At 38.2% G+C, this 25211-nt stretch overlaps 1 protein-coding gene across 3 annotated transcripts; it reads right to left on the reverse strand.

Moving 5' to 3' along the window:
• Positions 1-425: 425 nt before the first annotated feature.
• Positions 426-24033, reverse strand: LOC143852739 (cytochrome C oxidase subunit). 3 transcript variants are annotated; one of them, XM_077362314.1, is made up of 7 exons: positions 23490-24033; positions 21574-21920; positions 13662-13814; positions 10010-10102; positions 9043-9101; positions 1101-1194; positions 426-780 (listed from the first exon to the last, which is right to left on the reverse strand). In XM_077362314.1, exons 1-7 carry the CDS (start codon positions 23908-23910, stop codon positions 637-639), a joined length of 1311 nt encoding a protein of 436 aa, XP_077218429.1. In that variant the 5' UTR covers positions 23911-24033; the 3' UTR covers positions 426-636. The 3 variants fall into 3 exon arrangements, with proteins under 3 accessions (XP_077218429.1, XP_077218427.1, XP_077218430.1); XM_077362312.1 differs by having other exon boundaries at positions 426-725; positions 23490-24031; XM_077362315.1 differs by having other exon boundaries at positions 426-725; positions 21574-21955; positions 23490-23628.
• Between the last annotated feature and the right edge of the window lie 1178 nt (positions 24034-25211).

The raw sequence follows: 25211 nt of genomic DNA on the forward strand, positions 1-25211 counted from the left end.
ACAAAACATTCCCAATGGTGAGTTGACGATTCTAACCTCAAGATTTTGGACAGCACATGTACGTAGAAGTCCTATATAAGTTAGTAACATTGAAATTGAAGAAGGTTAATATAAGTATTAACTCATAATGATATTTTACACATGTCATTTTAACAGATCTCTACAGCTACATCTGATCAAAGAGCGTCAAACATCTGCAATGTTTTACTGCTAGTGCAGTAGTGTTCATATGTGAATCTACAGACTTTTAAAGGCAAAGTTTTTATATATTTCAGTCTCACTCATTGTCTTTCACATACAATTTTATTAAAACTATCCTTTCTATAAACGGCCCAACAGGCAGCTCTGATCCAACAATTCACATGAAGCTATCTTTTTGAGATGGCATAAATTCAAGCTCGTAAATGGAAATTAATAATCCTAAATGAATCAAAGATATGAACCTCATAAAGAAACAATAAGAAAAATCATGCTTATACACATGCTGGTTGTGGTTTCTGTTGTTCGAAATTAAATTACTTTCTTAGAGCAATAAATAACACAAGAAATATGGGAGAAACAAGAAACATAATATAAGGGAGTGCCTGAATCAGTGCACCTTCATCTTCTTCCTCCTTTGTTAAAGTGTAATTAGCTTCATCTTTTACAAATGCTTGAAAATAATCCTGGTAGCCTGTTGTTTTCTGAGAGAAAGATGAGCTTGTAACCTTCATCATTTCCATGGCCTGCAGCAAATAAAGTTGCGCTTTCCATCACCTTCAATGAGTGCATACTTAAGACCTGGTTTGGATTGCAAGAAAAACATTTTTGATGGAAAAATGTTTCTAATATGAGTATGGTTAATTTAGAGGGATATCATCATAAATTGAAGGTCCCTCTATACAAAAATTGAATAGGGTTGCTTCAAATTATCTTTTTTCATGTGTAAAAATGGTAGGATGTTTTAAAAAGATTTTTCCTTTCCAAACCTTTCAGGAAATTCCTGCAATCCAAAGAGGGCATAATTGAAAAGGATGGAAACATGAAACCAAGGAACAGAGGATAGGAGTGGCAAAGAATCTAATTCGTAATTCAGAATATGAACTGGTAAAGATAGTTACCTGGAAACTAAACACGAACTGCCTTGCTCTCTTGCTCACTTGGACATTTGGGTGAGACTGGAGCCTCTCATACATACCTCTAGCCTCATTTGGCCTGTGAATAATTGCATTACATCTATTAGTCATGCCTTTCTGTAAGCCAAGAACATAAATCTAAGATTCTGCACCAAACTACAAATTACTCAAAATGATAATTTCATTTCATCTGAAGATAAAAAAAATCTTGTGAAAAGTGGGCACTATATGAAAAAAAAAATGTCGTGATTGGCAATTTCACTATGCTTTTGGCCAATTCCGGATGCAATAGGTAGATCTGGATGGATTTTCTAGAACGAGTTGTTTTGATCAAAACGTGCTGTTGGGATTTCTGTTTCAGATTCCATTCCAAATGGAATATTTTGGAAATTTTCATCCAGAATGAAAGGAAAGTGACAAATAAAAGCTCATTAGTGTCATTTTAGATGGATTTTCTAGGCATCAGGCCACGACGGAACTTTTCAGTGTCTTAAGTCTTACATGAGAGTTCAAGCCAGTTTGGTGGTTCATTGTTGCCTAGAGACGCATTTCCATGTGTTCACATGTTGGTAGTGTGGCTACACAATTGGTCGTGGTGGCTTGCGCAAAAGTGCAAGACTCTAGAGCTATGCATGGTCTTGGTGGATTCTCTCTTAATACTGAACAGATTTTTTTGGTTGACAAAAAACCCCCAATCAATTACTAAAGGGAGCTGATTTTTTCACCCTACTTGTAGGATTATGCGCCCTCCTTTTCAAGTGAATTGTGGCCATGTGAACAGCGGGTATGTCTCTTCACACGGCACCCGCCTTTTACAGCACAGCCAAAAAAGCCCGTTTTCAAACGGCATTTGCCGAAATTGAACTTTTAGTCAAAAAAGGTACAAAAGTTGCGCACACCAATTCAAAGCGCGAAACTAGGGTCATTGGATTCTCCTTCCCGCAAGGAGTCCAACGGATCTGACTGTGCGCGATTTGGAGTCCAGTCTCTTTCCCAACCAGGAACTATTAAGGCTTGCATAGAACTGAGATGCCATATCTCCTTACTCCCTTGGATCTGTGAATCCTTTGAGCATGGCATTTCTACTATGTTACCTAAGGACGAACATGTGTTATAAAATTCCCATGGGTGGTGGGCCCGGCAGGCGGTGGTGGACCTCTTGGAGGATTTGCGGTAGGAGTAGTTGGAGGAGGTCCTTGTGGCGGCGGTGGTGGACCTTGAGCTAGCGGAGGCAATGGCCTTGGAGGAACACCAGGAGCTGTTGTTCCATTGGCAAGGGGCACGGGTGGGGCCTGAGGTTTATTAGCTTCTGGTGGTTTGATTTTGAAATACAACTGCAATTGTTCATTAAAGCTTCGTCATGACGGGCCTAGGAACGTTGCCGGTATATTATTAATAACGTTGCCGTTTTTAGTTTAAGGTTTCCGTTCGTTAGCAACAACGGGCCGAGGAACGTTGTCGGTATATTGTGAATAACGTTGTCGTTTCTGAGTTTAAGGTTTTCATTCGTTGGCAATGACGGGCTGAGGAACGTTGCCGGTATATTCTTATCCCTAAACAGTTGTGTACTTCTGTATAAATAAGACCCCCGCTCAAAGGTACACATTCTCTATCATCTGTCAAGAGTTACAATTCGTCTTCAACCTCTAGTTCTTGTTCTCCTGTTGTCCCGATGTTTAACTTGATCATCGGAGTGATCTGGAGATCCAAGGATATGATCCAGATCCAAATCACAACACAAAATGGGCTACAAATGTGAGCAATCCAAATCAAAATCTTCTCGGCATCCAAACGTAATATTAACAAACTCCAGTGTACTGGCAGGTCCAAAATGCAGTCGATTTCCTTAAGATGATTGGAGCATTAGATGAGAAGGAGACCTTGACAAATCTTGGTGAGATCACTTCTTGTTGAGATTTGTGAGGTATATATTCTCTGGGAGGATATACCTGATAGCCAATCCTTTATTTCTTACCAGTGTGATATCCGGGTGTACATCGAAACGGATATTGATTTGGTTTTGAATTATAAATCATTGGCAATCTGGTTTTAATGCGGTTTGTTTTGTTTCTTCCAAATTCCTAGTGTTGGGAAAGTGTCTTGTTTCCCACTTATGGTGAGAGAGAGAGAGAGAGAGAGAGAGAGAGAGAGTTTCTACACAATAGTGTAGATAAGTTATCTACACACTAGCTTAAAATACAGTGGGGGCCACATTGTTTGGGTGATCCAAAGCATTCATTTGATGGGCCCTCACATAGATAGGGTGTGCCCAAACCAAACCTGTGCTGAGTGGAAGCCCTCGTTTACCCAAAGCCTCCTCTGCAGGGCCGAAATCTCCTACTGATACGCTATCAGCGTCTCCTCTTCCGCCCACATGGGCTGCCGGCCCTGAGCCTCAGCCCGCCTCACAGCTGCTGCTACCTCGGCCCTAATGACCGCCATCTGTCTAGCCTGCTCGCTAACAATTGTAGACACCCCCATTTTGCTACACTTTAAAAAGCGAAAGGTATGTTTAGTCTGTGTCAGTAATCCGCATTATGTTAGGCATTCTTGCATTTTAAGGTAAATTTCACCTCATTTTAGGTGTCTTAAAGTTGATTCGCAATCATGAATGTCTCTAGGGGGTTCCATTGATTATCGGAAGAAGAGAATTCAAGTTTCCAATCAAATAGGAAAACCTGCTATTTTTTGGAGTTTCTCAAGGTTTCCTCTATTTTTGCACCTTAGGAGTATTTTGGTCATTTCCCATGTGTCTGAGATTATCCCAAAAGTATGTCTGAGGAGTTATGAATGATTTCGTATATTTTAGAAAACCTGCTATTTTTAGAATCTCTCAAAGTTTTTCTCATTTTCCACATCTCAGGGGTATTTTGGTCATTTCCAGTGTGTCACATTTGATCCCGAGAGTATGTCTGAGGAATCATGAATGATTTCAAGTGTTTCAAGAAACCTGCTATTTTTGAAATTTCTCAGGGTTTTCCCTAATTTTATCAATTTTTGCACCACAGGGATATTTGATCATTTCCAAAGTGTTTCATTTGACCCCCGGGTTGCGTCTGATAAATCTTAAGTCATTTCATTCATTTTGAAAAACCTGCAAAATTTAGAATTTCTCAGGGGTTTTACTTGTTTTGGAAATTTTGTGTGTCGAGGGCATTTTGGGCATTTTTAGGGGATTCCAAGTGATCATGTTTGATATCACCCACCAAAAGAAGCGAACTTAAAAACTATCTATTTTTGAAGTTTTCCTATGAAAACTTTCCATTTTTAACTTTTCCCTTACGGGTGATCCAATTTGAGGGTATTTTGGTCGCTTTTAGGTGCGTATTGGTCAAATATGGGTATTTTTGTACAAAAAGTTATTTTTTCTAAAGAGGGTAGTTCAACCATGTGTCGGGGGTGCACCATAATGTCATATGGGCTGGGCCCAATAATAAAAAAATCAAATTTGATTGAAAAGAGGGTTGATTCTTTTGAAAAAGTCCATAAAATCTAGCCTAAAAAGCCCATGAACCTAAAGAGCCCATAGATTAAAGCTCATGTGGGAACCACACATGTTGGGCGTCCAAAATTTAGATGAGATTTGATTGGATTTGGTTGCTAAAAATAAAATAAAGGGCTAATATGGTCAGGTTAGTAAAACGGCCATAACTTTTTACATACTTGTCCAAAAAATTTGCAATTGTACTTGTTGGAAAGATCTCGAAAAGATCTACAACTTTCTAGTTTACGACTTTTCCTGATTCTGCCCCTAAATAGGTCAAAAATGAGCTCCAACGTTGGGCAATCCTTTTTTGATGGGAATCTTTCAAAAAAAAGTTTGTTTCCAATAATGAGTGAGCTTCTAGAATAATCTCTTTTGTGCAGAATAGCATGCCTTGCTTTGTAAGTAATCCTAATTAGAAGCTAATCTAATTTAGAAAGAAAATGAAAGAAAGAAAGAAAAAAAAATAGGAAACTTACAACATATGGAGTCCTCACATTGAAAACTACCTCTTTTTATCAAACTCTTACTTTTTCTATATAAACAACACACAACCCTATGAGATGAAGATGAGAGAAAACGACCAACTTTTCTCCCAAGAAAAAGAAAACGTCCTACTTTGTTTGGGTGATTTGGTTCATCTTCCATATTATTCTTCACAAAGGTGCAATGATATTTCTTCTTCTATTCCTCTATATACATCATATTGGAGATTATTCGATCGATTTTTTGAGTTTTCTATTGCGTTTATAAAGGTGTGTCAAAGCGTATATCTCGGATATACACACCCTAGAGATAAGGAGAGCGATCAACGATTAGTATTCATCATCTTTGTAATATAGAATCTAGGAAAGCATCTTAGGTTAGAATTTTGGATTTTCTTTCATACATGATGCATATGGATGTATTTTTTATTGAAATTTTGATATGATGAAGTATGAACCATATTATTCTTAAATCCAGATTTTTGCTGGAAAATTAATTTTCTATAATTAAAAATCAATTTTCTAAAAAGCCCATGAACCTTAAGCTACTTAAACAGAAACCCTAAAAATCTATAACTTCCTCTGTAAACTTGCTATTCTAGGTTAGTTTGGATGAGAGGGTTGAATTCATAACCGTTTTCTCTTTGCGGTCAACCCTAAGCTTTTTATCATCTAAACTAAATATATTGTTGGCTCCAAGGTCTTTGTCCACGGAAATTCTGAGAAAAATGCCAGGCGATAACATATCATAGTTTATTTGCCGAAAAGCGTAAGGGTAGAAAGCAACATTCTCTTCCATGAATTCAACTCAAGCATGGAATTAATCAACCCTTAGAGCCATAGATTCTCCCTGAATTTGAGGTGTTAGGAACCCTTAAAAAACAGAAAAATCATTAACTTAATAATAAATTTGGGTTGGGCAAACCCAAGTTCAACTTGATCTTGGAATCGTTGGATTGCGGTCGCACCTCGTAGGAACCCTTAGAGCCCATTTAGGAACACTTAAGTCACGTTGTGTTCTAGGTCTTAGGGTGTCATAGAGTTAGGAGTCCAGCCTTATCACGGCCGGTTGCTATTGATAGCAACTGAGCCTTATATTAGATTTCACTAGCTAACCTCTTTTTCCCTATAGGACATGCCTAGTTAACCTAGGATGTAGGGCCCACTTGCATTAGAGAATGCTTTGCACTTAGATAGGACCATATAGCATCTTAGATGGAGTCCTAGGATAAAAAAATCTACCCAACTTGAATTAAATATTTTCTCTAAAACTGTTGAAACAGTCTATCAGGTCTAGATCGGTGTCCTAGATGTCTTAGGCATGTAGCTTAGTTTAGGCCACCGAACTACGTCGACTCTGATCCCAGTGAGGCTTTGGTATGTAGGCAGCTTGGATGTTTGGATGGCATTCCTCGGATAAGTCGGCCCTACACACTTCAGTAGGGTTTTTAGGGTTTTATTTTGTTTATTCCTTTATCATTTTTCAACCCCTAAATCAAATTCATCAAATCACTTAGGGTTTTTCATGAAATTAGATTCTAGGAGAACTTTCACATAGATTGAATCTAAACAAATCAAGAGAATCAAAAGATGCATCTAGAAACCACTTTGAAATTAGATCATCTAGAATATGTGTCCCGTAGTTTGCACATAAAGAGAGTTTAAATGAGCCATTTAAAAGAAATTTAAATGAGTTAATCTTTAGAATTGAAGACCGGATTATCGGGCAAGAATGGTGCATATGGTGGTAATCCGTCATACCTTCCATTCTCGTAATCAGGTAATGAATCTAGACTTCTGGGATCGCAAATCATTGCAGTCACTTATGGGTCCTAGGTCCCTTACCTAGGTGGCGACTCTGATCATTCTCTTTTGCGTGAAATTCGGATTGCTTTAGTGATCCCAAGTTCACGAAAAAGATGATTCATATCAATAATAAAAAGGCACACGCCATTCGTGCGGATACGAGAGACCAAGAGGGGGAGGCGGGTCGCACCCCCCTCGCGGGATCGGGTCCCACAACAACAGACTTCAATCCTCCCACGAGCAGCAGCAGGTCATTCCCCTGGTGTCGGGGAAGCTGAAAAAGGACATCTTACTCAGATAGTATATGGCTCTCCCCCTTTTAGTATCAGGGGTTTGTTGAGCCAACATACATCCCATGCGGCATTTGTTACTGAGAGATAGAGCAACAAAGGTTGTCCTTGAATGACCAGTGAAAAAACTGGATGTGACATTCAGGATTGCTTGAGCCAATGCTCAAAATTGCCGCCAATTGCACGAAAATGCCCCGGGAGACACCTAGGGTTTCCCATTTATATTTTGTTACACTGCACACACCATATTTTGCATACCTATTATCCTCGGGAGTAACTAGCGCTCGGGCCATAACTCCTTCGTTTGGACTCCGAATCACGCGCGGTCAGATTCGTTGGACTCCTTGAAGCAAGGAGTATCCAATGAACCTAGTTTCGTGCATTGAATTGGTGTGGGCAATTTTGGTGCGTCTGAAATCGGGTTTCCAGGGTTTTTCAGGAGTTTTCGGGAACTTTGAGAGACCATAATTCCTTCGTTTGGTCTCCAAATCGCGCACGATCAGAGTTCAACGGATCTGGCCGCGCGCAATTCGGAGTCCAAACGACGGAGTTACAGCCTGCAGAAACTCCCGAAAATACCCAAAATATCCTCAACCGACCTAAGGAGGTCCCCTAAATCGCCTGGGGCGCATAAGAGGTCAAGTGAATTGTGGCAGACTTTAACGATTTTTGACATCATATCACGTGAAAGGGGGGCGCATAATCCTATATCGAGGTTGAAAAAATCATCGCCCATTTCTAAATTATGGGTTTGTTGCCTAGAATTTTTTTGTATATTAGTGTTTTCGTATTAAAAATGATTAAAGTTTCATAAGATTACAAAACCAGAAAATTTCGGTTAAAAATAACGTGTTTAAGCTTTAAGGGCATTTATTGTCAAAAAAGTAGAGCAAACATATATTAACATGAGTAGTATTTAAAGATTTATTGGCAATATTCTTTAATACATTAAATTGTTCTTAAGAAAAGTGTTATTCTGGATGACTAATTGGAATATATTTTATAGATTAGGATTTATATGTAAAAACCTCTATTCGTTATTCTATGTTAGGGGCTTTGGGAATTGTAAGTCTTTAACTGCTAATTACAAAAAGGTTAAATGAAGAGGAGAGTACCATTATTGAAACAAGGGCGTGCAGATATTAATTCCCTAGTTGGTCATTGGATGATATGTGGTTCCCACCTATTATCAAAATAATGTATTTTGTTATATGAATCCACTAGCATGGGGTCCACAAAAGTGTGACAACTAAAGGTGGGGCCCACAATAGAGATGTTTCTTTTTTCATTTTATTTCTTCGCAAAGTGTGCAGTTAGCACATACGACATAGTGTCATTTCTCTATGTAATATAATGTCCTTAGACGTTTTAAAAATCAATCACCATGGAAGTAATTGTTATGATAGACCATAAATCTTCACAGAAAATTTATGCAGCCTAAAGTACTCTTATAGTCTTATGCCTAATGTACTATAGAAGAAAATGACTCAAAATTACCTAATTTAAGATTAACGAATACTCTGGGAGAATAAGAGATCTGAAAGTAATTTCAACTTAGGACTCAGGTTTCTAGTCTTGTCCTGTTATAGATTTCAATGTTTTTTGCTGAAGAACATCTTGCAATTTTTGTAAAGAAGTTTCAAAATAGGTAAAGTACCGCATCTAGCTTGGACTTGGGTTCGGTCAAAAAAATTTAATGTATATCGTCACTTTAAAGTGTGAGTGATTATTAGGCCAAATCTTCATATTAGCATAGTGGGATCCTTCGAAATGAGCATATAACAAAAAAAATACGTAAAAGAAAACAGATGTTTAGCAACTACTTTCAACATTTTAAATAAATTATCAATAGATAAAGATACCTGCTTAGTGAATCTTGACAAATAGACCACTGCAATGCAGCCAATCCATGAAGTTCACTCTACATAAACAATGTTTTATGTGGCATTACACACGTCAATACAAATCCTTAGAGAATAATTTAAAAACTTTCCAAATCAAACAAAAGATTCCTAAAATAATCATCTAAATAATACCACAAAGGATCACGAAATTATAACAAATTTAAGTTTTACAAGTATATATGATATGGCAGTCTGGTCAAAATAACACATAAGGTTTGCATTTGAGGCAGGGCACTGCCTACAATTCCTAGGCATTCTTCAAATGCCAGAGGATCCTATAAGTAGCTTCCATGTGGGAAGTCAGAGATGTGCATGCATGGGCTGACTAAAAACACTAACAACGTATGTGATGTCAGGACAAGTATGATACAAATATATTAATCTCCTAACAAGCCTCTGATATCGTCCCACATCAAATTTAGTATCATTGTTATTTTCCTCAAGCTTGTGACTTGCCTCAATAGGAGTATCAATGAGTTTACAACCCAAAATGCCAGTCTGTCCTTAAGCAGGTCCAAAACATACTTCCTCTGAGTGATGAAGGATGCCCTGTTTAGATCTAGCAACCTCAATGCCCGTAAAATACTTGAGGTCACCCAAGTCTACGATTTCAAACTCACTTGCAATATAAGCTTTAAATTGTTATTTTTTTTCATTTCTGCAGTACCAGAAACAACTAACAAGTAATAAGTAATGTAGACCATGTAATAAGTAATGTAGACCATTGGACCCGTAGTTTTTTTACCTTAACTTCATTAAATAAAAACCAGACAACCAAATAGATCAAAGTTCTTTCTCTCTAGATCATTAAAGCAGAAACTATCATTCAACCTAGGATGCTAGTTACATCAAACACTTTCTAAAAGCAGCTCAAATAAAAATATATATCAACTAAAAGGAATATCTCCTATTTTGAAAAGAATACCTGAAAAACCAACTCTTTCATTACTTTTTCATAATATGGTAATGCATCTCGAAGGTTTCCAAGATCCATCAAGTAGTCCCCATCTTTCAAAGCCTAAATTTGCAAACATGGAATAGTTTAGAGGGCCAATCAGCATTCTAATTCTGAAAAACAGAAGTACATTAGAAAAGAAGCATTTAAGAAGTAACATAAATATGCCTTACCATAAATATCTAAGATAATTACTTCCAGTATATTAGGTGAAACATCAACAGCTCAAGTGCTAAACCAGTTGTCTATGAATGAAATGGTAAAGCAACAGTACTGAATTTCCATTTGTAATAGGAATCATCAGATCATCACATCTGGTCATAAGATAAGTAAATCAACTCAAGAAAGGTTTGATAAGTTGAAAATATATTGAAAAGCATTACTATTGGTAGCCTTAGTCAGTGTTTGGTCGCACATTGTCTCGGCAGCCGTAGGCATTTGAAATTCATTCAAAATGTCATTCCTTGTTCGGTTGCCCATTTTGCATAGAATTCCCAAGAGACTCCCAGACATGTTTCCTACGTAATTATTGCATGTCTGACCATGTGGCATTCATGTCCCCATCTAACTTTCAAACCAAATTCTGCCAAAAAAGTAGAATTTTGGTTGAAAAATCTTATGAATGGTACTTTTTTCCCTCTTTCTCTCTCTTCACTCTCTATATTGGTAATAACACCCCCTACTTTTTCCCCTACTCTCGAGTCTATGTCGTGCAACCAAACACTCTGTAAGTCTATTCCATTATTCTCCGAGAAGTAATTCTAGACAAATCCAATGCTTGTCTCCTCCATTTTGACTTCTTATTCCACTATGCCACGCATCCAAACATACCCTTAGGGCCTGTTTGGTTTGGTGGAAAGGGTTGGAAAGAGGTGGAAGGGAAACGGTTTTCCATGTTCTTAGCCCTTTCCATTGTTTGGTAGTAGAAGGAAAGCAAAACTTAGATGGCTAGGCCTTACCATATAAGCGATAAAGGCGCCAACAATCCACGAAAATCTTTCCATCGTGGGAGGTGGGATGCACCTTTCCTTTCCATACGGAAAGAAATATCGGGCTACTAATCTCACGTCCTCATCCAAAATAAAAGATATGCTCTCACGTTAGCTTCAAGCTTAGCCAAAAAGAAGGTTTGGTTCTCACCTCTTCTTCCATCACGTGCTATAAAAAGGTATTTTTCCCATTTCTTCCGTCCATCTTCCACAAATGTCAAAGGTCTCACAGAAAGCTTCCTACAAAAAACGTGAGCAACGAGGGGACAGATAGAGAGAGGAAGAGAAGGGTAAAGAAGAAGGAAATCAAGCCACAAACCCTAATTTTCCTTCTGGTAAGAGTTCCATTACCAGCTATTCATGTTGGTGGGGGAAATTTCGATTTGTTCTCAAATCGATTGCGTAGTTTTCCCTTTTTGATATTTTGAGTTCTATTTGAATATTGGGTTCTTTATTTGTTCTGATCTGAGTAACAATAGTTTCAAGGTTAGGGAAATTTCGATTTGCCATTTTCCCCTTTTGATGGAGATTAGATCAAGTTTGGGTTTAGCATATATCATGAATATAGCATCTGGTGTAGTTTGTTTTTCCAAGAAACATATTGACATCTGTAGTCTGGGTTTATTCCAAGCGCAAGGGATTAAAAGCTCCGGGGATTTATTTATCTGTACTCTTCCTATATTCTCTTGCTGTAATGGACCGGAAAGGGTGCCAGCCTTGCATCAGTTAAAATATGTCAAGAAGTTGTCACTGTATTACATGTCCTTTTGATCTGTAACTGAATCTGAGGTTTGTCTTCCTCTATTCACAAAACCCAATCGTTGGGGAGAAGGGACAGGTTTGTGCCTTTTGATTCTTGTTCTTTTACCTTTTATTTGTTTGGACTTACTGTGTTTTGCCCATATTTTAGTTTATATTCATTGTTCTTATTGAGTTGGTTAGGATGAATTTTATCTTCGCTGCACTCTTCATATCTCATGTCGTAAAACAGTATTAGAAAATTTAGTGTTTTCTTCTTTGCTGTTCTTTTCACAATTGATGTTCAAGATTTGTATAATGATGATGATAATAATGTTGTCCTAGTTAAACTAAATCGACTACATATTTCATGTTGGAAAACAGTCGTAGAAATTTTAGAAGCATGTAAATATCTTTTGATGTGAGGAATTTTCTTTTTTGCTGTTCTTTTGACATTTGATATTCAAGATTTGTATAATGATGATGATAATGATTTAGTCTTAGTTAAACTAAATCATGGCATGTTGTTCAGATGTGATGGTGAACAATTATTCATAAGGCTAGGCGTTCTGTTGCAATAACCTTTTTTCAGTTTGCTTAATCAAGCTATTTCTTTTTGGAGGTGTTCTAATCTCTGTCATGTTAGAGCTCTGTTGCATCAAAATCAGCCTTCTACTTCTTGTGAAAGGCTGAGATGATAAAAAAAAATACTGTATAGCTAACTCCAGGACTTGGGGTACAAAAAGCAGTTTATTTTCTGTGCAGCAAAGTTAGTTGTGACCAAGGCTAGATGATGACTTCTTTTTTATCACAGTTTAACCAAAAGAGTACTCTTGTTTAGCCAATTAAGCATTTTATACTTTTGGGTTATGTGTTGGAATTACATATTCAATGTGTTGGGTTGGACCCTTGTTACCGGCCCTGCTGTTCCCTAGTTCTGCATTGAGTATCTCTTTTCTTTGTTTTCTCTGGCACCACTTCTTTAGATGGGCATTTTGCATTCAATGGACTCTGGGGCCATAACTAAAAATAAATTATGAGCGACCGTCTCTGTCGGAATTGTTTGGTAATCTAGTATATGGTCATTGGGATCAGATCATTTGAATGAGAATCATCCAATTAAAGCATACCATACTGGCCATTTCCTGTATGAAATCCATCAGTGTTCTACTCTGCCCACTTTATATCCTGTATCTAATACACATAATGGTCGATCGCATTCCGGGTATGTGAACTTTCAAGGAAGACTCTAGGTCTTTGTCCCATTCAAAAAAATGCTCGGCTGAACTAACGATGAAGACTGACCCACAAAATTCAGTCTACGTTGTTGAATTGGGTACTACGCGCAATTTTGAGCCGTGGCGTGCAGAGAAGCACAGAGAAAGAGGGATGCGGAAGAGATGGGTGATGCGATGAAATCCTTGGAGAATCAAAGTTTCAATTCAAAAGGAGAGATGGACATAGTTGCTGCACCAGATGAAATGAAGTCTATGAGGTCAAGACATGCAACTGTGAGCACAGATGAAATGCTTACGATCAGTTCATTGCGAGCTATTGTTTATGTGTTCCTTATCACAAACAACAAAGTAAAAGAAGATGGTAATAATTAAAGATTAATTAATGCTGCTGATCTTACCATTCACAAAAAAAAAAATTAATGTTGCTGATCTAGTCTTAAGCTAGAAAAGTTCAAATGATTAACGAGAAACAAGGGGTGCCCTTTTCTGTACACGCAGACCTCAAAGGATCATAATTGTCATGGAGCTCCACAATGGTCTTATGTCTCCTAGAATATACTTGTAAGTCCTTGCCACGCACCTCCTTTGGTACAGCAATAGAAGCGGAAACTGGAATAAAATAACTTCAGCGAAGTCAAGTTTTCACTTTATATGTACCTTCTCACAGTCAGATTTTGTTTTTGCATCAATCGTCAAACCCATCTTGTTCTTGTACGCTGCAACTAACTGTCTAGTGCGTGCTTCTCTGGCAGCCTTATCTTCTGCTGTCTCAAGCACTTCCCCGGGGCTAATGGTTCTTCCACCACCAAACTGAACAGAGAAAAGAAACAGATTTAGTTATATCTTTTCCTTGGAAAATCAATTGGAAGTAAAAACTCGTAACAAAAACTAAACAACAAACAGATAAATGATGTAATCACATCTTACAAACAATGTAAAAATTTTAAAAAAATGTAGCATGCTAATTCATATGGTTTTCATTCAAATCATTATTTCGAAAGACCCCAACATACACCGCGGTAACAAAAGATGATGAGTGTAGTCAAAAATCATGTTAATACATCAGAATGTAAGGCATAGTTAAAGTGGGATAAAGTGCAAATTTAACTTTTATCTAAAATAACTGTCGACTTATCTTGTACACAACTGGCTTAAAGAATCTGGCGTATCCATGAATGAGAAACTGTTTATACAATTATTGATATTGCTCTTCCAAGCATATGCACTTTATAATTCCTTATGAACAGTAAGGATAAGTCCACTAGTTGATAGAAAAATGACACAAAAGTCAGATAGGAAAAAAGTAGTCAGATAAACTATAAATAAAAGATTTTCACTCTTAAAAATAAGTCACGTGGAACTTTTGTAAATAACAGGAACTAGAAACCAAGCAGACAATGATGCTCAAACAACAGCTCTTTTGTCAGTTCGTTTCATGTTAACTTGTGACAATGCAAAGTTTTTCAATTCCAAGACTAGATGACCTCAGCCATGCCTCTTTATCAAGGATTTTCACAGATGAAGCTATACATATTTTTCAGTACAGTTTCTTGTTGCGAAAAAAAAGAAGAAGAAGCAAGATATGCTGTGATGCTTGGTCATTTGAACCATTTAAGTTTATAACTAAGTTCTCAATTCCGTTACGTTCCGGCCGGAACGCACCGGAATTCCAGATTCCGGAACGGAATAGCCCATTTTTCCGTTCCGGCCGGAATTCTGGACAAAACGGGCGAAACACCCTGTTTCGTCCAGAATTTGCTGTAATGTCGGAAAAAACTCAAAAAAATTACATTTTTGCCATTATAGCCATTGGGGGTTGTTTTGGACGTTTCTGCCCTCATTTTTTTACCGTTTTATAGCTGTTGGGAGGCCATTTTTGTTCTTTTTGCACAACACACTATATATAGCCCTCTAAGTTATCTTTTTCCACCATCTTCTCCTTCACCCTTCTCTAAAACTTTTACCAACACTTGCTCACCTTTTCTAGCCTCTTAAAGCTTCTATAAGATATCAAAGGCTTTTTCTCCTACAACCACAAGTCTTTTATCTCTTACATACAACTACAAGTCTCCACTTCTCCTACAACTACAAAGATCAAAGGCTTTTATTACTTTGGATTTTGGATCAAGATCAAAGGCTTTTATCTCCTACAACTACAAGTCTACACTAAAGACAAGGCCTTATCTCCTACAACCTAAGGCTTCTTCAACTTATTCTCTTTGAAGGCTTCTACTATCTCTCCTCCAAAAGGCTTAAGGAAAGTTAAAGCTTTATTTGATTTAACTTCCTTTCATTTCCTTATTCTCTTTTTCTTCATTTCAACTTAAAATATGAGTTCTTCTGGAGGAGCCTCATCTATTGATTCCGCACCCGCTAGATCGGATGACCCGGGGTCAACAAAACTGTGTTAAATGCACCTTTTGTGATAAACTCATAAACGGTGGAGGTATAACCTGGTTTAAAGAACATCTAGCGGGGGTTCCTGGCGAAGTAGCGGCATGTAAAAAAGTCAATGCCGATGTACAATGGAGAATGGGGCAAATGTTAGACCAAATGAGAAAATAAAGGGCTAGGAAAAGTGTAACAAGGGCAGAGGTGGGTAGTTTTTATGCCACATCAGAAGAAGAAAAGGGGAGGAGGAGAAGGAGGAGGAGGGGGATGAAGACAAACCGATGAGACCACTTGCACCTAGGCGTAAGGGGAAAGAAGCTGTTGTAGAACCGAGTGAGGCAAAGAGGAAAAAGAAGGGTCTTGTAGGGTGGTTGAGAGATTTTTTTGCACCACGAACAACCCCTGGATCCCAGCCAGGTATGAAGAGTGTTTTGGCAACAAAAGAAACTGTAGATCGGGCAAATATGTCAGTTGGTATGCTTTGCTATGATGCCAACCTGCCTTTCAATTAGGGTTGCAACTTGGGTCGGGTTTTACCCGGCCCGCATCTACCCAACCCGAAAAACTCATGGGTCGGGTTTAAAGAGCGCTTGTTTCGGGCTGGGTCGGGTTATAGATTAAAAAACCCGAGCTATGTTTGGGTCAGTCCGGGTTTAAATGCGTAAAACCTGAAAACCCGGAAAACCCGACTTAGTTTCCTTTTTTTATGGGATTTTATTATTTTATAATCCAAAAACAAAACCGCCTTTCACGACTTTTCAGCGTCCCCCTATGTTGACTTTTTAGTTTCCCGCTTATCTCTCCTCTCTCTGTCTCTCTCGTCTTCCTCAACCTTTAGTTTAGGTTTTTGAACTCCATCCTCATAAGTTGAACATAACACCCCCACCTAGATTTTCTCTCCTTCTTTCCAGATGGAAAAACTCTTCCCAAGTAGAACATGAACAAGGTATGCCTTTTTTCCATATTTTCCCTGTTTAAGAGATGATCAGGCTCTCTCTCTCTCTCTCTCTCTCTCTCTCTCTCTCTCTCTCTCTCTCTCTCTGAGTGTTAAGAAATCAAACAGTTTGGCATCAATAGTGTGCGAGGGAGGGAGAGAGAGGGAGATTAGGGTTAGATAATGGATATGCTCGATCGTGAACTCCTCCAGCACATCAGAATCGTTATCTTGTTCCATTGGATCTCAGAGTCCAAACCCACCCTTTTCTTCTCAACTGTGAATGCATGAATAAAGGGTCTCTAGTCTCTCTAAACCGAGGTTGGAGTAATATGGTGATGCCCTAGGTTTCCGAAGGAAAACCAGGGCTGCTGAAAGTGCAAGTGGGGGCCACTTTTGCCAATAATCCATGCCTTTCATTTTTTATGCCTTCCGTCTTGAAATGTTCACAATATTGTCTCTCTTCTTGTGATCAGGTTTTGGATATTTTATTACTATTGATGCAAGTTGAGGCTTCATTATTTTAAAGGGAGAAATCTATTAAAATTATAGTTCCATCTGGATGATTGCTGAAGTTTAAATCAGCTGGTTTAAATTGCACATTTTCATTAATTTGCACGAAGCTAAGTGCGAAAATATGGAAAAGCCTGGCCCGGCCCGACCCGACCCGAGAAACTAACTCGGGTAGGGCCGGGTTTATGAATTGTGGGTTTTCCCAAAACAAGCCCGGCCCGGCCCGAGAAAGTTTCTTGGGTAGGGTAGGGTTTTAGAAAACCCGACCCGAGTTGCAACCCTACTTTCAATGTTGCCAATTCACCATATTGGCAGCCGATGTTTAATGCCATAAACGTCGTGGGCTCAGGTTATAAGGCGCCTATTGAGAACTAGTGGTTGTAGCATTATGACCAATGGATGGACAGACACCAAACAACGTGCCTTAATTAACTTTTTGGTGTACTATCCTAAAGGAGTAGTTTTTCTAAAATTTATTAATGCGTCTGATGTAGTGAAAAATGCTGATGCGTTCGCAATTTTTTTATGAGATTGTTTTGGAAGTAGACCGGAAAATGTAGTGCAGTTTATAACTGGTAGTGAGCCAAGTTATAAAGCTGTTGGAAAGAAATTAGAAATCAAATATGGCACCTTCTTCTGGACCCCGTGTGCAAGCCATTGTTTAGACCTGATCTTAGAGCACCTGGGCAAACTGATGTGTTTCCTTTAATAGGAAGCACAATTGACAAGGCTCGAAAGGTTACGAGGTTTATCTACAACCACGCAGACCCACTGAACTTGATGAGACAAAAATTCACAGGTGGGAGGGACTTGTGTCATCCTGCGTGGACCAGATTTGCTACAAATTTCATTAGCATACAAAGTCTGGTGGTTCATAGGAAAGCCCTACAACAGATGTTTGTGTCTGATGAGTATGCGACTAGTAGGCATGTTCGACACGAATTGAGTGAAGAGATAGTGGTACAGTGTTGGACAAACAATTTTGGGACAACTGCAGGCATATTTTAAGCATCAGCAAGCCACTGGTGAGGGTGCTGTGTTTGGTAGACCGGCAAGACAAACTGGCGATGGGTTACCTATATGAGACCATGGATAGGGCCAAAGAAAACATCAAGGTTACGCTAAGGAACAAAAGTCAGATTATGCTCCCATTTGGAGGATTATTGATCAAAGATATGACAAACAGCTTCACAGTCCCCTCCATGCAGTGGGATACTTTCTTAAACCTGCTCTCTTTTTCAATCCTACTTTCTCCAAGCATTATGAAGTCACCAGAGGTTTGATGGAATGTGTTAATCGATTAGTACCTGATGAAGGTACGCAGAACACCATCACCAGCCAGATTGAAAGCTATCGGGAGTCTACCGGTATGTTTGCAATGGAGATGGCAATCCGCAACCGAAGCAGATTAGGATCATGTATATTGGTTTATTCATTTAATTAAGTATATTTCATTTAAAATTTCCACAAGTAAATGCTTAACTATTATTTACTTTACAGGTGGAACCAGTTTGGAAATGACGTCCCGAACTTACAGAGTTTCGCCGTCATAATTCTCAGCCAAACTTGTAGTGCTACTAGATGTGAAAGGAACTGGAGCACTTTCGAGCACATCCACTATGCAAGAAGAAACAGATTGGAGCACCAGAGGCTGAATCACTTGGTGTTTGTCCATTATAACCTCAAGTTTCAAGAAAGGTATTCTACTTAATTAAATTGAAATCAATCTTCTCATATTTCACCTCTTAAGTTTAAAATTAAATTTTAAGCAGTACTTCCTCATTTGTGTTGGACATTCTTTTCAGGGACTTAAACAGAAAATCTTCTACCACTATCGACCAACTGAGTATAGATCACGTAGATGTTATGATGGATTGGGTTGCGGAAGATGAAGATGTTATTTTAACTCCGACGACATTGGATGGAAAAATATTGAAGCTCCTTCTAGAGTTGCTAGGGCCGACGACGACGACGCAAACCTTGAAGACACTTCTCCTAGAGATGGTGGTGACGGCGATGATGAGGGCTACCACTCGGTTGAGTATGATGATCCTCAACCATATGATTCACCACAATGACCATGCTGATTTAGATTTAGAGATGATCTGAGATGTGGCTGGCAGTGATTTAGAGATGTCTTTGGCTTTTTTTCTTATATGTTCTTCTACTTTTTTATGTCTTAGCTGTAGTAAACTTTGTTTTTTAAGTAATAAGGATGTCTTTTAGTTCATTTAATTGTTTCTTATATTTTTCTAACAATTTCTTATATTTTTGGATTTTTTCATATTTTTAACTAGGTTTTTAAAAAAAAATTCCCTTGCCGGAGCGGAACGAAAAGTTTCGAACGAAATACAGAACAAAACGGACGAAACACCGAAACGTTCCATTCAAGTAGCCAAAACGAAACGGCGAACAAAACGGAATTTATAACTTATGAACCTACACTTTTGAACTATTTAGGCACCAAATCTGAAAGTCACAATGATGAGAAACACAACTCAAAAGCCATGAAACAATGCAGGAAGCTAGTTGTTACATTAGTAGTGGACCCTTATAATTGAAACTGCTTGTCCAGAAATTAAAGTACAATCCAGTAATATCTCGCCTATTGGGCTGATTTGACCGAATTTCTACGTAACAAGCATCCACAACAATTTTATGCATGAAGGAAAACATATTAAACATATCAAAGTTTCCTCTCAAAAGCAATGTGTTATTAATTGGTAGAAACTTTACTCTACCAGATTTGCATCCATTAATTACATTCATTAAAGTAAAACAAATACCACTATTCATCAAGATGTTCGCTACAATTTAAACAATTCAAAAGGAAATAATAGATTGAATTAATAGATTTCTAAAAAATCATTGCTAAAGAGGAGTCCTTGCTGCATAATTTTTTCCATATCTCCGTCACAGTATGAATTTGGAAGAAAACGCCATCTTCATTTCTTTGGAAGAAGAATTCTCATCTCCTAGAGAGGTTTCACTTCACTCTTTTGAAAGAGGACCCTTTTTTCAGAAGAATAATTCCATGAATAGTTGTCTTGAAATGACTTTAATTTGTATGTTTTGATTCTAGAACATCCAAGAAAGAGTCCACAGATGAGGGCTCTTTGATTTATAATATTTAGAACATCCATAAAGAGGCTTTTGTGGTTTAGTACCTTAGAACCTCTGTGACCTCCCAAAAGAGTCGGTCTTCTGTTCATAAGATTTTAGAACCTTTGTAAAGAGTCCTATCAGAACTGGGTCACTTCGTTCATTATTAGGAACCTTTGTAAAGAGTCCTATCAGAACTGGGTCACTTCGTCATTATCAGGAACCTTTGTAGAGAGTCCTTCCGGAAGAGGATCTCTTTGTTTGATAGCATTTACAATCTTTGTGAAGAGTCTCCAAAAAGAGGTCACTTTAGTTTCAGAATTTCTTTTTCATTTTGTTTCATAATAACTCCTTGGCAATTGTCTCTTGCTTAAGAAATTACCCTCTCAATTGAATTTAGATTTTAAGGGAGTTTCATACAAAGGAAAATTCAATATTGAGAAGTCCTAAAAAGAGTCCACATCAAGTGGGAGCATGGCTATAAATTTCGACAAAGGAAAATTCATTTTTGAGAAGCCCTATCAGAAATATTTCGATTTCGGCTGCTATCGAAACAAAATCCACTTGGATTCGAAAAAATACAAGATTTTGCCTGAAATTTCAGGATTTCATTAATGTTGCGGTCAATATATGCGAAACAAGAAACTTTTTAGATAAAAAAGAACAAACATTTCGACAGAAACTCTAAAAAAATAAATTCCTCTTGCAGAAAAGAGAAGACCCACTAGATTCCTTTAAGATATTTCTAAAAAGGACAAAAATTAAATGAAAAATCATTTTGGTCATGATTTCATACGGAAATTCCGTGATTTGACAAGATTTTGGCCGAAATTGTATACCTTCGGTTGCGTTTATGACCGAAACCGAAATTTCAAACCTTGAGTGGGACCCTGGGAGGCTTCATGAAGAGTCCATCTTTAAGGACACTCTTTGTTGAAACGAATCCGCAAAGAAGAAAAGCATTCATGGTAGAAGCATTGTAAAGAGTATTTAGGACTCTTTATTTAAAGCCTTTGAAAGAGTCCACCTAGAAGAGAACTCTTTGTATTAGAAGGTTTGACAAGAGTCCAATTAGAAGAAGATTCATCACTGAAAACCTTGGAAAAGTCCTCACAGAAGAAAAATATTTAATTGCAAATTGTTTCTCAGGAGAATTGTATCTCTTACACTAAGTATACCATCAGTGAGAAGTTTGCTTTCTGGTTGGGAAGTCTCTGTCCTTGATGGGGACCCCATCCTAGGGCCCATATTCTAATTTTAAGTGTCATTTATGTGTCTTTTAGGTCCCTTAAGTTATAGTAGAGGTACCACAGTTGCTTCACACCAATATTGCTTGGTTTCTTTAAGGTGTAGGCAGTTAAAATGGGGCGCACATGTTTGACATATCCCTAATCCTTTTTTACGTTCCTACTATCTAGAAAAAAAAATGTGCACTGGCCCAAATCTTTCAGGTCGACGAATGGATTCAGTTTCTGGAAGGACCAAGCCGGCGCTCCACTGAGTTTTTATCCTTGCTATACTCATACACAGGCAATTAGCAGATAACAAGCTTATAAAAAAATAATAAGAGATTGGAAGCTAAAAATCAGCACCAAAGTCGACATAAACATAAAAAAACGATCACCATACCGCCTCTGAAATGTTACTAGGCCTTGGGAAAACTCCCCATGTAGACACCTTTGGCTTGTACAACCCTGAACCATCATCTTCTTCACCCAGCTTTATACTTGGCCTCGATGACATTGCACCTTCGAACTTGCTAGTATCCCCAACAATGAACTCCACCTCTGGCAAATCTCCTTCTGGAAAAGGATCTGAAACCGGAACCAAACCCGGGGGCAGTCCCCTGCTCTTTTTCTTGTCAGAAAAATCTAGCCCCACAAAATCAATGCCCGAAATTGTTGACTGTTCCTTCTTCTTTACCCTCTTCTCGACATCCCCATTTCTCAAATTCTCCACCTTCATCTTCTCTATTTCTAGGGCATGAAACACAAAATTTTCACTCCTCATTCTACAACAGTTCAGGAAGAATCAAACAAAAGGGTCACATTTTCAATAGATTAAGTAAAATACACTCAAGTAATCCCGTATATTCAGATTTATCATTCTTTATTCTACTACAAACAATGAAGAGTATAAAAAGAGGAGCAAAATATACTTTTAGGGGAAACGAAAAAGCAATAATCTCACCTAAGCAAACTTTTCGTCCCAATTTGTACAACCACAAAGAAGCAACCAAAACATTGTTTTTTCATCCCTTATTCTACTAAAAATGCAAATTTATTAAGCAAAAAGCAGCAATTTAAAAAAAATACCTAAATATTTCCTCTGCTTCACAAATGAAAAAGAAATAATGCCACCTAAGCAGAATTTTCATCCCAAATTTGTATGAAAATCACAAATAACAAAAAGCAGTGTTTACTTCATCCCTAATTCTACTAAAAATGCAAATTTACTACGGAAAGAGGCAGCAATTTTAAAAAAAAACTGAAGTAGAATTTTCATCCCAATATACCTGAAGTAGAAATTTGGGAATATGTCCTTCTTAGCAACAATATGGGTGTTATGGAAAGAAAGGAACGCACAAGTCTTCAAAGGGCATGCCAAAGTTCTACCTACCTTTTCACTAAAGGGATAGCACTCATGATTACATTGGTGAAGATTGTGCCTGGTATATTTGTGTTAGCTTTTGACCCTTTGCACAGGTGGAGGGTGATTTGCCTTAGCTCAGAGCAGGGACCTAAGATTGTACAGGAGTGGACGTCGCCAGACCCTGATTTTTAAAGCTTAATTTCGATAGTTCAAGTATGGGAAATCCTAGACCCTCAAGAATTGGGGGTCTCCTTAGAGATGACGTGGGTTCAGTGACCTGGCCTTTTCGGGTCCTATAAGGGTGGCAGACTCTAGCGAACCAGAAGCGCATGTTCATCAAGGGATCAAATTTCTAGATAGGGGAACCTTGGATAAGATAGTGGTGGAGGGGGAGTCGCTCAATGTGATCCGTTGGCTTAAAGGCTCCCTTAATATTCCGTGGAGGTTTGCTCGTTTTTTCGATGAGATTCAAGATATTGTGGACGGCCAAGGGATTTCAATCCGGCTAGTGAGTAGGTCCGCTAACTGTGTTGCCAACAAGCTAGCTAGAGATGGCGTCTCGAGAGGGAGTGTGGAATTGTTCTTCGATTTCCTCCCACCTTGATCTTTTCGCCTTCATCCCAGAGTTGGATTTGCAATATGGTTCCAATTGTATTTTTCTTTTTATCCTATTGTACTTATTTAGATCACCTCAGTCTTTTCTTCTTCATGAATATCTTTGCCATTCCAAAAAAAAAAAACAAAGAAAGAAATTTCGTCCCATATGTGTACGAAAAATCACAAAGAATCAACAAAAACACCGTTTTTTTTCCTCCCTAATTCTACTAGAAATGCAAATTTACTAAGCAAAAAAGGCAGCAATTTTTAAAAATACAGTTTTTTCATCCCTAATTATACAAAAAATGCAAATTTATTAAGCAAAAAGGCAGAAATTTAAAAAAATATATATATACCTGAACATTTTTTCTGACTAACACCATTTTGTTCACTGCCTATGGTTCCTTTGTTCTTCATGTATTCCCTAGCCTTCTTCATAGCAAGCTTAACAGGATCAGAAACTCTACTCGTTTCATTTTTATTTTCAATTTGAGAGGATTCTACAACTGGGTTTCGTGTTGGACTTTGGTCTGATCGTTTAGACTTAGTATAAGCCTTTGCTTTTGCAAATGACAGCTTCACCGGGTCAGAAATAGAGGGATCTTCATTGGGTGGAGAAGAATCTGATTTGGACTCGCTGAAAGATGCTGAGATTTTGAGTGTTTTGAAGGGTCTGGTTTTTGGGCATATTGGGGAAAAAATTGGCGTTTGAGAAGAGGAGGAGACGTGAATGGAATTGAGAGAGAAAACCCATGTGGATTGAGGAATGCAAGCCATGTTTCGGAGGGTAATATTAGAGTTACTGAGAAGGTTTTTGGAAATGAGTGTTGAGCAGAGAGAAAGGATACTTGGCAACGGCTAAGGCTGAAAACCCGGCGTCTGATATTCCTGGCCCTGTTTGGCTTGCACGAAGAACATTTCTTGAGGAAATTATTTTCTTAGTAAAAAAAATTTGTTGCAACAATTTAGAGGAAATTGATAAAATTTAGGTAGGATTGCAACTTGGGTCGGGCTCAAGCCGAACCGGACAGGTTCAGCTCCATTTTGGCTCGGGTTGGGCTGGCATTTCCTCAGGTTGGGTTGTGTTAGGATTTGGAAGAGCCAACCCGATTTAATTTCGGGTTGGGTGAGTTAGGGTTGAGGCCTTGGCAACCCCACCCAATCCGAACCCAACCTCCGTCCTCTAATTGTATTTTTTATTTGGCCCACAGTGAACTTGAACCAACTCGACTCAACCCAACCCGATTTTTGTTAGTTGGTTTGGGTTAGAGTTGAGAAATTTAGAGGCGGGTTGGGTTAGGATTGACCTTCCTCAACCCGAGCCCGGGTTGGGTTGGGTTGGGTTGGGAGAATGCTATCTTAGGTTGGGTTAGGGTTGGCCTCAACCCCCGATCCAACCCGACTCGAGTTGCACCCCTATATTTAGGGTCTGTTTGGATTGCAAGAAAAACATCTTTGATGGAAAATATTTTCTTGGAAGATTTTTTTTTCTTTAGACAATTTAGAAGAAAATGATATGAATACGGTTAATTTAGATGGATATCGTCTTAAATTGAAGGTCTATCTACATAAAAATTGAATAATTTTGGTTAAGTTATCTTTTTGCATGCCATTCAAAAAAAAAAGTTTGAAGTTATATTTTTGCATACCATTCAAATCTTTCTTCATGTGTGAAGAAATACTTTTTCTTTCCAAATTTTTCGAGTAAATTCTTCCCGTCCAAACAGTTCACTGATAAGGGATTTGCTAGGGACTTTCTCAAAAGGCATTTCTTGGCAGGGCTGTTACCCGTGAGAGCAGCCACACAGGCTCAGATTTTGTCCTATTTACTTAATTCGCCTGACGGGATGCTCTCACATGCAACAGCCCAGCGGCAGAATTGATTTTTACGATGATCCCTAGCAACCCCCACTTATAATTTGAAGGTCCTTAAAACAAATCTTGAATTGGTTCATATTAGTAATTTTTTCATGTGTAACAAACAATAGAAAAGCATGTGCTTTTGAAAAAGCACTTCTTTTCCAACAAATTTCTGCAATTCAAACAAGGCCTTAGGGGCATTTTCGTCTTCACACGAT

Source organism: Tasmannia lanceolata, unplaced genomic scaffold, assembly GCF_043159265.1.
Source record: "Tasmannia lanceolata isolate RefF3 unplaced genomic scaffold, GAP_Taslan_0.1 ptg000019l, whole genome shotgun sequence".
NCBI classification, from domain to species: Eukaryota; Viridiplantae; Streptophyta; class Magnoliopsida; order Canellales; family Winteraceae; genus Tasmannia; species Tasmannia lanceolata.